The sequence below is a fragment of the Narcine bancroftii genome, chromosome 2 (genome assembly GCF_036971445.1).
Source record: "Narcine bancroftii isolate sNarBan1 chromosome 2, sNarBan1.hap1, whole genome shotgun sequence".
NCBI lineage: Eukaryota > Metazoa > Chordata > Chondrichthyes > Torpediniformes > Narcinidae > Narcine > Narcine bancroftii.
Genome location: NC_091470.1, coordinates 364797089 through 364812922, shown reverse-complemented (window position 1 = coordinate 364812922; position 15834 = coordinate 364797089). Strand labels below are relative to the sequence as shown.

The window sequence follows — 15834 nt, the reverse complement described above, 5'->3', positions numbered from 1 at the left end:
CAAAGAGAAGAGATACAAGGTGAAAGTTAAATGGTTTAGAGTGGATCTGATGAAGAATGTTTCTCATAGCCAGCTGGTGTCTAAAATGCACTAAGCAGTGAAGGCAAATAGTCTCACGACATTTATGAAGCATTTGGACAAATACTTGAATCACTAGGGCGGCGAAGGCCTAGCTCACGTTAAAGGGATCAATATAGGTTGATACAGCGGGCTGAATAGACATGGTGGGCGATGGGAGAGCAGTGATTGGCAGGTGATAGTAATTTGGAGAGGAGAATAAAAGGGCAAGTAAGAAGCTCTGAGGTGATGGGAAGAAGGGGCTGAGGAAGATCCGGTTTGATTGGAAGAAAGAAAAGATGAGGAAGTGGAAGGGTGGGTCAGTACACTTGCAGATGACTTGAAAGTGAGTGAAGTTGTGGATAGGCTGGAGGGTCGCCAGAGGTTACAAAGGGACGCTGATAGGATGTCGAGCTAGGTTACAAAGTGGCAGATGGAGTTTAATTCAGCAAAGTTCGAAGTGGTTCATTTCGGTCGGTCAAATTTGAGGGCAGGATTCAATGTTAATGCAAGGACTCTGAGCAGTGTGGACAAACTGAGAGATCTTGGGGTCTATGTCCAGAGGACACTAAAACCTGCTGCACAGGTTGATGGTGTTGTTAAGAAGGTGTATGCTGTATTGACCTTCATTAATCAGGGCATCAAGTTCAAGAGCCGTGAAGTAATGTCACAGCTTGTTCAACCTGACTTGGAATATTGTGCTCACATCTGGTCATGTCATTGCCGGAAAGATGTAGATGCGATAGAGAGGTTGCAAGGAGATTTACAAGGATATTACCTGGATTGGAAGGTATGGCTTATGAGGATAGGTTGAGTGAACTTGGCCTTTTTTCCTTGGAATGCCAGAGGATGAGGAATGACCTGATAGAGGTCTACAAAATGATGAGAGGCAATGATTGTGTGGATGGCCAGAGACTTCTTTCCAGAGGATGAAATGGCTAACACAAGAGGGCATAGTTGTAAGATGCTTGGGATTAAGTACAGGGAGGATGTAAGAGGTAGGTTATTAAGACCGTGGTGGGTGCACGGACTACGCTTCTGGCAATGGTGGAGAAGGCAGGTACAATTGGATCTTTTAAGAGATTATTAGATTCGTACATGGAACTGAGGAAAATGGAGGTTTATGAAGTAAGGAATTTCTAGGCAAGTCAGAGGAGGTTATTAGGTTGGCACAACACTGTGGGCCAAAGTACCTGTAATGTGCTGTAGATTTCTACGTTCAATGCAAGGGAGGAGTGTGGGGAGCTGGAGGAAGGAGGGTAAAGAGAGTGGGGACCGGTTCAATAATAATGGAACTTCCTCATTGGGAGAGTTTGGAGCGGGTTGTGCGCGAAAGCAGCGAAAAGACTGAGACGACAGGCTGAGAGCTCAAGAAACAGAACTGCTTTACTTAGAATTCTGTGCCGCAGCCTTTAAGGCCGTGTCTGGCGCATCCCTCATGTCACGCTGACCCTTCTGGTCTAGACTGGAAGAGAAGATCCCGCAACACCATCTTTGACCGCGCAATTCAAGCGGGGCTGGTTCGCCGCGACAACTTGCGTGCGTCGCCACAAGTTCTTTCTTTTGTTTGTGTTTAACATTGGGACTATAATGAGACTCGGCAGATTAATGCAAAAACACAGAAATGCTGGAGGAACTCAGTAGACCTCGCAGCGTGTATAGGAGGTCAGGATATATTACCGACATTTCGGGCCTGAGCCCATCTTCAAGGCATGCTGCGAGACCTGCTGAATTCCGCCAGCATTTCTGTGTTTTCACGTCAATCACAGCATAGGCAGATTAATAATTCGGCATGGACGAGATGGGGTGAAGGGCCTGTTTCTGTACTGTTGTGTTTTACAGTTCTGTGGTTCAGAACAGCTTGTCTTCTGTAAATTTAAATTAAATTGCAATTTACAACCCTGAAATTTACATTTCCTGATTTAAATTGCAGGAAGTGCACAGGCAAAAGAGGACACTTTGGTTGTTAAAATTGGTTCAGTATCCATGGCTCCACAGGCTGATAATCCCCTGGGAAGAACAGTTCTGAGGAAGGACATTTACCAGTAAGTAAATCTGACAGGAGAATCTTCCTGGAAATGCCTCCATATCTCTTGTTCAATCGGGTTTCTTCCTTTCCTGCCCTTTCCCTTGTTGGTCACATGCTTGACTTGAATTTTCCTTATCTCATTCTTAAGTACCTTCATTTAGCAGTTGTGCTTTGACCTTCTAACATTAGCGACTAGTCATCTACTGCTAATTCAAGTCAAGTTTATTGTCATCTGATTGCACAACCCAGTGAAACAGTGTTCTCTGGTCTTTGGTGCAAAAAAACACACACAATGTATATGCAGGACAAATATTCCTATATATAAATATAAATATTGTTCCAAGATATAAGAGTCCCAGATGGTCATCATTCTCACTGCCCCGTGGGAAGAAGCTGTTCCTCAGTCTGGTGGTGTTGGCTCTGATCCTCCTGCATCTCTTCCCCGAACGGAGCAGCTGAAAGATGCTGTGTGCAGGGTGGTAGGGATCCCCAACGATTTTACGTGCCCTCTTCAGACAATGATCACAGAAGATCATAACTCATCAAGTCTAGTCAAGTCAAAATTGACCTTGACCCAGCTTAGGATTCTAACTTGAGGACTCATGTTATCCTTTTCTATAACGATCTTAAAGCTGATATTGTGTACATGTCCCCTACTGTTACTTCAGTGACCTAACCAGCCTCAATCCCATGTGTAAGGTCCAATATTGCCTCTTACCCAGTAGGCTGAACCGAAACTTCTCCTGGACACTCTTATCAAACTTCACCCCATCCAATCCCCATAACTCTTTGGCATACCCAGTTAAGGGGAGTTGAAACTAACTTAATTATTTTGTTTTCCCTTGCTTTGAATAATTTATAGTACTGTTGGTTGCATTTGATTTTATTTCTAATTTTTAAAATCTTAAATAATAATTTAGGTGTCTATACAGCGACAATTTGTCATTAGGACATCAGGGCCTCTCGTTTGTATGGGCTCAGGATCCAATAATACCTAATGGCTTGGCACTGCTTGCAATTTGCTCAGTCTTGTGGGAGAATTTTTCAGGGATGTAGTGCCGGCTTGGCCACCCATCTGTACTGGTAGCAGGCTGGTGTGACAAGGAGGGTCCCACGGGGGAGAGTTTGAGTGCACCTAGTGGAGCCCTTGGCTCACAAGGCCAGAGACCTGGGTTTAGTCCTGTCATCGGCTGGTGTTTGTGTTTGGAGTTTGCATGTTGTCCCTGTCGTGCTCTAGTTTCCTTCCATATCTCAAAGGTAACAAGGTGGGTCAATTCCTTAGTGTACAGATGAATCCAGGGGAAATTGATTGAAATGTAGGGTTGATGATTGTTGTGGATTCTGTACTTTATCTGACTCCATTAACCTATAATTCTGATTGGAGCTGCAAACAATTAAAATGCAGCAAAATAGAGGGTAACTAATACTTCTGATCTGTGCAGAGGAGATTTACAAGGATGCTGCCTTGATTGGAGAGCATGCCTTCTGAGAATAGGTCAAGTGAACATTCTTTTCTCCTTGGAGTGACAGAGGTTGAGGGGTGACCTGATAGATGATGAGACATTGATCATATGGCTTTTTCCCAGGGCTGAATTGGGGCTTAGTTTTAAGATGCATGGGCTTTAAGTACAAGGCAGAATGTAAGAAGTATGTTTTTCACTCAATTTGTGTTTGCTTATACCTGACGAAGGCCCAACCCGAAGTGTTGGTTACCCTTCACTTCCTATGGATACTGTGTGACCTGCTGAGTTTCTCTAGTACATTTATATATTGCATTCAACCCCAGCATCTGCAGACTTTCTTGTTTAACACCAAAGGAGAGGTTTTATATCATGACTAAATTTGCTACATATCCTTTTGATTGTAGCCTCTCACTAAAATTGTAATCATGTCATTATTTCCCTTCTATTGTGCTTCCCAAGGAATTTAAACGGGAAGGTCTGCAGACGCTGCGGACGAGTGCAATACACAAACGTGCTGGAGAAGGTCAGCAGGTCACACGGCATCTGTAGGAAGTAAAGGGTAACCAATGTTTGCTATCCTTCATAGATGCTGCATGGCCTGCTGAGTTTCTTCAGCATTTATGTCTCTTACAAGGAATTTGTTTTGCCATGAAAGGTTATATTTCATTGATTAATTGGAGACCAGCTTGGCCCACATTTATGTCGAGGCCACGTTGGCTTCAAATATGAAAGAAAAATCTTCTCAACTGAAACCTCTTGACGAAACATATTCTCTGAAAACCTTCCCTGGATTTGAAAACCATACTAAATCACATTGATTGTGGAAAGAGGCAGAGATCAGTAACGGGGAAATTCCTAGTTCTCTGCTGGCATCACTACACAGACAAACAGATCGAGAGTTGTGAGGAAAGGCAAATTGATAGCATTGAGCTTCAATGGGTTTGTCAGACATTTAATTTTTATGCAGATCGGATGATCCCGTGAACTCTTGTCATTCAGTATTGCAGGAAATACCTGCAAAAGCCACTTGAATGATTTAATATATGCATTGCTTTTAAGTGATTTAAGAAGCATTTGAAATATTAAACCAAAAATATTCAGTATTATGCTCTTACCACATAATTGTACCTACTCTAGGGCAGCCACTTTAGGATAATGTTGAGCTTGGGTAGACTCAGTCATAATGAAATAAAATCCTGTTTAGTGGAACAAAAACATTTATGAAACAAATCTCTTTAGTGTACTGTATTATGGTGTAATGTCAATGGTACAATAACAAATCAAATCACTCCAGTGTACTGTATTATGGTGCAAGATCAATAGTACCATAACAAATCAAATCTAATCAGTTGAGGTGAGTTTTACACTACTGGCTTGGTCTGTTGGAAGTGTTGAATTGTATATATTGTGCACACGAGCAGTCAAAGCAATGATGTGTAACCTCTTGCTCAAGAGATTCAAATGCGCCAGGACCTCCTAATATATTGGTGGCTTGATTGAAATACCTCTTGTTCTTTAAATACTGTAACAGTTTTTTAAAATCTGTCGTTGAAACAAATATAGCAATAGGCAATGAACCAGGGTTTAATTTTAAAACACTAATTTTAATTCTAACTCTTAAACTATAGTCTTAACTTTTAAACTATCCTTAACACTAATCTATCCCCAGCAATGCGTAGATGTCTCACGTGTGTGTGTGTGTGTGTGTGTGTTATACCCAAACCATTACAATCCAGGCCAAAATCTAGAGAGTTACTTCAAAGTTCACTTTTAAATTCAGTGTTGAAGTGCAGGCCTTTGAAATTTGATGCCTAGAATTAATGTTGAACTGACAGCAAGACTGGAGTTGCGGCTGCTACAGACACATGAAATTCTTCTTGCATTGCCTTTGAAGAAATGTCCATCCTCACAAGCTATGGTCATAACACTCCTGGTCCTTCTGTAGGCAAGACTTGAACTGGGCGGCCTCCACAAAACTTCCAAGACCCTGTCACCGGTCTCTCCAAGGAACTTCACTGCTCGTCACACTTAAAAATGACTAACGCTATCAAAAAGAAGCACTTTGCTTCCCAAAACGACCCTCCTGCCGCAGGTGAATTCACCGAAAAGGCCCAGTCATGCTCTGAATTCCACAAAAAATGGCTGGCCCCAGGAGCTGCTTTCAAAAGCTGTTTTCTCTTCAGCAGCGTCTTTGCAAATGTATCAAATTCTGGAGCAGACTGTGACAAACCTTCCAAAGTATTAAATTATCACTGGGCTGTGACTTGTGTTTGTGTGAAATGTTAAATGTTAACTGTGACCATTCAGTCCTCCTGTCTATGCTGTCCCATTTTATTAAAATAGGAGTTCGTCATGTTACAATCAATTTTATTATCACACAATTGCACAAGTACGATCTGGCGAAATAGTGTTCTCCGGTCCTCATGGCAAAACAGGCAGTCACACAACCAGACATAACACACATACAAACAGTACACATGCAGAACAAGTATTCACAGACACAAATAAATAACTAAATTTTTTTTGTGCATGTGAGAGTCTCGGACGCTAAATGTTAATAATTCCTCTGAAATCTTGAATCAATGAAATCGTACTTATTTTGTACATTTTGCCTTTAATAAAGTTATAAAATACCCCAGGAAGTTTCAGAGAAATGTGGCTGTCAATTAAATGTTCAAGACTGATAATGTGATAATAGCTTCAGTGAACCAGAAGCTTAGATTTTACAGGTATCAAAACAGACGAAAGTGGATTGGTGTCTAGAAAATGGTTGGTAACTCTACCTGACTGAAGCAGCACATGTAAGATGTATCATGTAGGATGTTACATACTACATCTGAAAATCATTCCATTGAAGACCATTTATTTTCAAGCATCGAGGGTGTTGGATGTGTTACGGGATATGTTAGAACAGTTATGAGTAAAATATGTTCTTAAAAGTGATAGATTGTGAGGGTTTAGTTTAGGTTACACTTCACAGAGTTCTTCTTCTTCTTTGGCTTGGCTTCGCGGACGAAGATTTATGGAGGGGGTAAATGTCCACATCAGCTGCAGGCTCGTTTGTGGCTGACAAGTCCGATGCGGGACAGGCAGACATGGTTACAGCGGTTGCAGGGGAAAATTGGTTGGTTGGGGTTGGGTGTTGGGTTTTTCCTCCTTTGCCTTTTGTCACAGAGTAACACTTCACAAAAGACATCTCATTTAAAATGCAAGAGCTTTGCTGAAGTGAGACATTGTGTCACCAGTGACTTTGCAGAGACAATGGAACTGTTTTGGAAAGGAGGTGCAAATGGAACATAATGTTGATCATGTCCAAGGCTCAGATATTGATCAGATCTTTCGAAAATCAGGTTTGGAGCCTTGGGAGAGGTTATTTGATTTTTTTTGCAAGCAGAGAGAGGAAAAAACAAACGGATGATTTCTCTTTTGGAGAGAGAGTGAAGTCAGTTCTACAGGAACAGTTGAGGCTGCAAAATGGCAAGCCAGCAGGCTTGTTGAAAAACCCCATTTTGAAAACAGGTTGTGAGTTCTGAGTTCAGCCTGTTTAAAACCCTTGTAGTCCTTACAAGAGGAAATGGATGGCTAGAGCGTTTCTCCTGAAATAAGGGAAACAAGACGAACTCTGTGGTGACCTGGAAGAAGAGGTTATCATTTGGAAAACTCATGATGGGGCAAGTTTTTTCAGCAAGACACTGAAATGACTGATTGGAGGAAATCAGTTTGTGGGTGTCCAATGAGCAACAAATTTCTCTCTGAAACCAACAAGAACATTCCTGAATGGTAACCTTTTACCTTTAAACACCAGAGCTTGGTGGAAATTATAAATGTTGAATTCTGTGCACAGAATGAGAATTGCCTGATACCGGTGAACTTGGAGAAGTGAAAAGTGAATGATTAGACAGTGAAACAGAGAACTTTCCTGAACACATGCACATTACATACACATACGCTTAGAATTAGAAGGGGGCTAAGTTAGATTAATAGTAATAAGTTAAAGATTGATCCTGTTTTTATGTTTAAAGAAAATTAAAGGCAACTTTTGTTTAAGTAACCATTGTCTTGATGAATTTCTATCGCTGCTGGGTTTTGAGGTCCTCTGGGCTCATAACAGATGAAACACCGAAGAATAGAGGATAGATAAAGTCATGGAAACAAGCCATTCAGCCCAACTTGTCCATTCCAACCAGGTGTTTTAAACATTGCATTTTTGCCCACTTCTACCTCTGGCAGCTTGTTCTATCTACCTAGCACTCTTGGTATGAAAAAGTTACCCCTCAGGTCCTCTTTAAATTTTTCCTCTTTCACCTTAAATCTTATTAAAGGCAAAGAAAACACTGATGACTAACCTTGCAATTGAGTGATTTTCATGCACAGAATGTAACTAACCACAGGAAGGATATCAATAAAACTGAAAGAGTGCAGATAAAATTTATAAGGATGTTGCAGGGACTTGAGAAACTGAGCTACAGGGAAAGCTTCAACAGATTTAGGCTTCGTTCCCTGGAGCGAAGAAGAATGAGGGGAGATTATGATGGTATATCAAGTTTAAAGGGAACATGAGGGAGAACTTCTTCATGCAGAGAGCCGTGAGAATGTGAAATGAGCTACCATCTGAAGTGGTGAATGTGGGCTCAATTTGACATTTAAGAAAAATTTGGATAGGCAGATGGATGGAAAGACTATGGAGGGATATGGAATGGGTGCAGGCCAATAGGACGAGGCAGAATAATAGTTCGGCACAGACTAGATGGGCCAAAGGGCCTGTTTGTGTCCTGTAGGGTTCTATGATTCTAAAACATGGAGCTGCTATGATCAGGTACATTCTCTGCGTTCCAAGCTCAAGTTTACATTTATTGTCAATATATTGAGGTATGGTGAAAAGGTTTGTTCTGCGTGCTATCGAGAAAATCTATCCATACATAAAGTACATCAGAATAAATGATTGCAGTCCCATATCAGTTTGAATAGCGTAAGGACAACGTTATTTTACTGCTGTGAGGTTCATTCTGTAGTCTGACAGTCGTGGGAAAGAAACTCTCCTGGAGTTCGGTGATACATGATTTCACACTCTTGAATTTTCTTCCCGATGGCAGTAGGGAAATGCTTGAACTGGATTCTCGGCGTGCAAAACAGTGAAATGTCAATTAAGTGGACCAATTTGCAGCGCTCCCGTGAATCTGCATTCCTTTCCCCTCCCCTTCCCCCAGCCTGTTTGTAAATTGAGATGAAGCAGTGTAAGAACCACTTGGTTCCTCTCGTCCTTCATTTTCGTATTGTACACAAGTATTTCTTTTTCTTTCATGTATCGGAATTCATATTTGCTTGGTAGCATTCCAACTCAGGAGAAGCATCTTGAGCAGAGAATGGTTAGAATGAGCAACTCACTCTCAGCGGATGAGATGCTTTTAACAAGGATTGAAAAAAGGATCAGCCGAATGTGCAGGAAAGTTGAGGTAGAGTGAGAGGGTGTTCATGCCATGTGGACGGCGTGGGCTCAAATTGTCCGTTTCTCTGCAATAAATCCTATGCAAGGACAACCTGAGAGAAATTCAGATTTTATTTTCTGTGGGGTGGCATGGATTGCATAGCAGTTAGCGCCACCCAATTACAGCCCGAGCCACCAGGATTGGAATCCAGCGCTGTCTGTAAGGAGTTTGCACGTTTTCCCCATGTCTGCGTGGGTTTCCTCCAGGTGCTCAGGTTTCCTCCCATCCTTTAACAATGTGCAGGGTTTGTAGGTTATTTGGTGTATTTTGGGATGGGGGGGTGGTCACAGGCTCATGGGGTCTACATTTTTTTTAATGAAAATATGTAGAGCAACAACAAAATAATCGAATCGAGCATTCACAACGGAATTAGATCTTGATAGTTTAATTTAATTTTGACTGAAGAAGTTTAATTTCAATCCTTCTGTCCATTTGTTGTGTATACTTCTCTGAAAGGGAGGATGTTGAAAAAATGATATGCTGGACAATCTCCATATGTTTTTTTATTCCAATGCATGCCCCCTCCCGCAAACCTCCCCCAACTTCAGGCCAGGAATCTGGCACGTAACCTGAGGTGTAGAACATTTTTCAACTTGTTTTTAGCAGGCAGTAAGGCCACGGGAAAAGATTTATTGTCCATCTTTGCAATCAAGTCGTCTTGTAGCCCATTCAATCTGTCGTGTCTCTGCCGGGTCGTTGAAATCCTGTGGCCGTGTTCATTTCCCCGTAGCACAGATATCTTTCCCCTTCCATTACATGTATTAAGTTCTCTTTACAGGCTTATTGTTGAACCTGTTTCCACCATTCTCTTGGATGGTACATTCTGTCATCTGTGCTCTGTTAATTGTGGATTTCCAAAGCATTTCTCAATTGGCAGGCTGCCGATTTTGTGATTTTCTTTTCCCTTACCCTGATTAACCGCACATTGCTAATCAATGTTTTTTTTATGTTTCTTTGCTGTGGATAGATGCGCAGGAGTAGCAGAGCACTCATGATAATACCCCCAGGCCAGTATCTGTTGGTCCACCATACCTTTTTAGAGATTTTCACTCAGCATCAAACCAGCAACCTCCCTTTGTTCTGAGCTTTGGATTCAAGTTCAGTTTATCCGAAATAAAAACATTATTTTTCAGTTTAATGCAGCTCCCATCAGCATCTTTCAGAATTTGTATTTGTTTAGCACAACGGTCATCTTTCATTGTTCAGCACGGAAAGACGTCCTTTGGCCAAAATTAGTAGCATTTGCCTGCGTTCAATCCATAAACCAGTGAACCTTTCCTCTCCACATATCTGTCCAAATATCTGTTAAATGTTACATTTATTTCAGCCTCTACCACTTCCTCTGACAGCTCGATCCAAGTACCCACCACCCTCTGCGTGAAGAAGGTGCCCCTCAGGTTCCATTTCAATCTTTTCCTTCTCAGCTTAAATCTGTGTTCTCCACCTACCCTGGGCAACTGTATCTATGCCCTTTGTGATTTTATAAATTTTTATAAGGTCATAACTTGTGCTCCAGAGAGAAAAGTCTTAGGGAATCCAGCCTCTCTCTTGTGATTCAAGCCTCCCGGTCCTGTATCATTCATTACTCATGATTTTTTTTAACAGTAGAGCACAGTAGCAGGCCCTTCTGGCCTTGCCACCTAACCTACAAACCCCCTTCATTTCTGGAGGGTGGGAAGAAACCAGAACGCCCGGAGGAAACCCACGCAGGTCACATGAAGAATGTATAAACTCATTACAGACTGTAGCAGTTTGAAGTCAGAACACTGGTAATAGCGGTGCACTAACTTCTTCGCTAACCATGCTGCCATTTTCTACACTCTTTCCAGATTAACATCTATAGCAGGGTGACCAGAGAAGAGCACAATATTCCAAGCACGATCTCGCCATCATATTGTACAGTGTAATTCCTGTACTCAGTTCCCTGACCAATGTAGGCAACTGTACCAAACACCTTCTTCACTACCCTATCCACTTGTGTTCCCACTTTCATGGAAAGGTGTGCCTGTACCCTTTCATCTCTCTGTTCTACACAACACTCCCCAGGGCCCTTCCATTCACTGTGTAAGTCTTGACCTTGTATGACCTAACAAAGTGCAACCCCTTACACTTGTCTGAGTTAAACTCCATCCGGCATTCCTTGGCTCACTTTCCCAGTTCATCTAAATCCGAAAAATTTTTGATCTAATCTATAATCTATTCTTAAGTAACAGATAAAGGATGACCGGAAGTCATATTTATCAATTTTTTTTTAAAGTATTGAAATTCAAAATAAATCTAGTTTTTTACAAGACTTAATATATTCAGTGTTGTCACCATTTCCTGTCTCTCCCTCAAATGAATTAAGGAGGTAGTTTGATGCTTTTTTTAAAATTTTTTTATTTTTCACACCATAAATCACATTAACCATGATACACACTTTTTCCTTTTGAGGTAGTTTGATGCTTGACAAAGCAAAGGTGGCAGATTTCTCTCCCGAAAGGACATAAACTCACCAAATAGGTTTTTATGAGGATGGTTCTTTTTCCCAAGACCAGATTTTTTACTTTCTAGATTTATTCAGTGTGAATGTGAATTCCTCTCCGGTTGTTGTAATGCCTTCTGATCAGTCACCCAGAAACTTAGCTGCTCATTCAAGTGTCTTAACCATCTAGCCATGCTGAAGGTGAGCAGATGTGGAAATTTGATTGGAATACTCGAAATCTTCAACCAAGATCAGGACCAAGAACATTTAATGGAATGCTTTTCTCCGTGTTGAAGAACCACCATTTGGTCTCAGTAGCTGTACTGATTATGGTATTGGATGGAATTAATTCTATTTCACATAAAATATTTTGTGCAAATCTACACCATCGGGATTTTCTTCCAAAAACTCATTCCCAAAGTTCAGAAATTTCTTCTCACCATCCAATAAGTGAATAAATGATCCACAAATGGGAAACAATGAGCCCCGCACGCGAAACTTGGTCATATGCAAAAAAAGCGAAAGGAACAGCAGAGTCAAGGGAATGACGCAAACTTTTACCCCAGTCCCAGCAGTCCACAGGACCTAGCCTCCGACATGAACTCTCACCCTGGCTCTGGCGGCCAACAGGACCGGACCTCCGTCACAAACTCTCTCTCTCTGGCCTCTTTCATCCCTCCCTAACTTCTGTAACCCTTCCCTCCCTACCTTAGATCTTTCCCAATATCTACCTCCTGATTCACACCATCTTCCTCCCTCCCCTGACACTCTCCAACCCATTGACCCCCATTCCAACCCCGTATTGACTTTACAATTCCCCCTTGACTTTCCACACTTGGACATGGAACACTCTGTCCTCAGCTGAGGCCTAACCTGTATCACCCTTTGCCCGCACCTGTTAGGTCTGCTTTGTTCATGAATGAGTGAGACAAACACCAGGCTGAGTCGAAATCAGGGTTCTTTGTTCTTTATTACCGGATTGTAACACTTGCGACTAAACATGTTAGTCGGAGAATGCATTCTGCCGTTATCAGCAAAATGGTGATTTTTTATACCCTTGGATATGTGCTTAGAACATCATCATATCATTACTTGTCCAATGACTAAAACTGTTGCTATCCTTTCCCTGCTAGCTTCCTGCCTCTCAATCCATCAATGTCTCTCTTATCTTGTAAGTACAAGGATGCATTCACATCTTGTTACAGCCCTGTACATTCCCATCTCATGATGTTTTACCTAACAGGAGTACAAGGACACCTCCCCTTCTTGTTACTGCCCTGTACAGGGTAACTCCTTACACATTCCCATCTCATGATGTTTTACCTTACACACCTCAGCAGGTTCCGCGCATACCATGATGCCAAACTCTTCTTCCGTTTGGTCCATCTCCGTGCCCACAAGAAGGTGTTTGGCACAGTTGCCTACATTGGCCAGGGAACTGAGTACAGGAGTTACACTGTACAACCAGGATTCTGCAACCCACACTACAGACCCCTTCTCCCACTTTAAACCTTTTTCCTTCTGCTGGACACCTCATTCCAGCCTTCAGCCTGGACCTTTATATTGATGCCTTAAAGAAGAGCTCAGGCCTGAAATATCATTCTTTACCTCCTATAGATGCTGCGAGACCTGAGTTCCTCCAGCATTTCTGTGTTTCAACTATAATCACAGCATCTGCAGACTTTCATCTTTCTCTCTTGTGGAACACCACAGGCTGATTCAAAGCATTAATGATGACTTTCAGACTGCAGTAAAGCCCCCTGGTATCCAGAATTCAAGTAACCGGCAAAAAAGTCGAGGAAAATAAATGAATAAAATGATAGATAAAAAAATATGCGTTTAAATTGTAAAAGTAAATGTTCTCTGAAGTAACACATAAACCTTTGGTGAAGATGGGAGCAAATATTTAGCCAGCGGAAGGAGAGGCTTGTTTGTGCTTTGCTTGTAGCAGCTGTGTGAAGCAGCTGTGTGAACCAGATGAAGAGCTGGTTGATGGTCCTTACTGTTGAGGTGACTCTCTTAAAGTGTCTTCTTATCCCTGCTTAGTAAGAGTTGCTCTTATCAGGAGCTTTATTTGTAAACCTGGGGGAAGAGGAGGTTAATTATCCATAATGTTAAGTGTTCGTTTTTCGGGCGGCTCTGTGGAAGAGGGGGGGGGGTGGGGGACCTGCAGATGCAGCGTTGGTTAAATGCTTTCAAAGAACGTGAATGAAAATAAAGTAAAATGCTTTAAAGTTTATATATTCATGCAAGTGAAGTTTGCTCAGTGTAGTACTTTTGTCTTTTAAACTGTTTATTTTAATTCAGGTGTATTGGTTCAGCATTCCAAGAGTAAGCCTTAAGTAACTGGAAAATATACTTATCTGACACCTACCAACCCCCAGAGGAGCCAGATACCAGGGTGTTTTCAGTATTTGGAATATAACTTATCTTTCATTAAACATAGCAGTAATTTCACAGGATTTTCATCCTGTAAAGTAACAAGTTAATATTGATAAAGACAAAGTTCTTCTAATTTTCAGCACTCAGATTTCTAAGTAGAAGGACAGAAAGCCAAAGGGTGCTGGTTATGAAATGGTGACTATTCTTTTGCTCCCACAGATGCTGCTTGATCCACTAGCATCTTAGTATTTGCTGCAAATGCCAGCATCTGTCATCTCTGGTGTCTTGATGTGAGCTCTGACTTTCTTAACACTTGCACTTTTGCTCATGAAAACTCCCAGGTTGCTTCACGCTCATGCTATCAAACAAAGAGAAGAGGTTGATTTTAAGAAGGAGAGGGTGGGATTGCGAAGGGGAGAGGTTTAGGGACTGAATTTCGTCTTGGAGTCTGAGTGATAGTAAGTACTGAAAATCAGGCAGTGCCAGAGGACAGAACAGGACGAGGACCTTGGATCCCAGAAGGCACTGTGGCTGGATGAGGTTGCAGGGATTGGGAAGGAAAATGAGGCACAGATGGAGCTGAGAGGCCGCACAGTTCAGCAACTTTTTTTTTCCCTGAGCTTTTGGCTCGTCCTGCAAATACCTGTGGGACTGGAGATAAAGTGCACATGATTTTACTGTAACAATTTTCACCGCAGTTTGGGTTTTTCTCTGGCTTTGTACTAATTTTGGGCTATACTCTAGGTGAACTTGGTTAAAGGAGCAACAAAGCAAATTGTTACCTGCTGAGACATTGATTTATAGCTAGGAAAATATTGCAGAAATTGTGACTTTTACAAATAAAATTTGATGACGTCATTCCCTGAAGGTAGAAACTCACGTGAATAGGGTGGTGAAGGAGGCTTTTAGTATGCTGGCCTTTATCAATCATTGCATGGAATCTAGGAGTTGGGAGGTGATGTTGAGACTGTAGAAGACGTTGGTGCGGCCTCATTTGGAGTTCTGTGTGCAGTTCTGGTCGCCTAATTATAGGAAGGATAGAAACAGAGTGGAGAGAGTGCAGAGAAGGTTGACCAGAATGTTACCTGGGTTTAAGCATCTAGAGTCTAGGGAGAGATTGGACAGATTAGGTCTTTATTCTTTGGAGCGTAGAAGGTTGAGAGGGGATTTGATAGAAGTATTTAAGATTATGAAAGGGATAGACAGAGTGGATGTGGATAGACTATTTCCGTTAAGAGGAGGAAAGATTAAAACAAGAGGACATGAGTTAAGAATTAAGGGGCAGAGGTTTAGAGGTAACATGAGGGGGATCTTCTTTACTCAGAGAGTGGTAGACGTGTGGAATGAGCTTCCGGGAGAAATAGTGGCGGCGGAGTCAATCGTATTATTTAAGAAAAGGTTGGACAGGTCTATGGATGAGAAGAAGATGGAGGGTTATGGGCATTGTGCAGGGAGGTGGGACTAGAGAGAGGTGTTTGGTTCGGTGCGGACCAGAAGGGCCTAATGGCCTGTTTCCGTGCTGTAATTGTTATGTTATGTTATGTTATGACGTGCATCTGGATAGATGTTGTCCTGAGATAAACAATGTTATAAATCTGTTTTACCATCCCGATGTGACTAGAACAGGAACTGATCCTTCATCCCATGGTGTCTGCATCAATGATTGTGAAATTAAACTAAAACTCTGCTGTTTGCTCGTGATACAGATCCCTCAAACCCTGCATATTCATGTGTTTGTCGAGAAATCTCTTAAATGCTGCTGCCATTTCTGCTTCTACCACTGCTCCCGGCAGCCCATTCCAGGCACCTCCCGTTTACTAAGGTACAAATGTACATCTCCTTCAAACTTCTACCCCCTTTATTGGACATCCCCAGTATTTTGCATTATTACCCTGAGAAAAAGACTCTGCCATCTTTGGTCAAGGTCCATGTAAAGAGCAATCGAAAAGGTGT

The 15834-nt window shown here is 41.9% G+C and overlaps 1 protein-coding gene across 8 annotated transcripts in view; it reads left to right on the top strand.

Moving 5' to 3' along the window:
- LOC138755825 (intermembrane lipid transfer protein VPS13B-like) overlaps positions 1-15834 on the top strand; it is a 1263706-nt gene that overhangs the window by 876239 nt on the left and 371633 nt on the right. For 7 of the 8 annotated variants that reach the window (XR_011352575.1, XM_069922506.1, XM_069922508.1 and 4 more), the window contains one exon: positions 1991-2102. Coding sequence is in view for 7 of the 8 variants with exons in the window: in XM_069922506.1 (XP_069778607.1) it covers positions 1991-2102 (112 nt within the window). In the remaining variant the exon portion in view is untranslated. Of the gene's footprint in view, positions 1-1990; positions 2103-5494; positions 5620-15834 lie in introns of those variants that run through there. The other variant, XM_069922509.1, reaches the window with a different exon arrangement.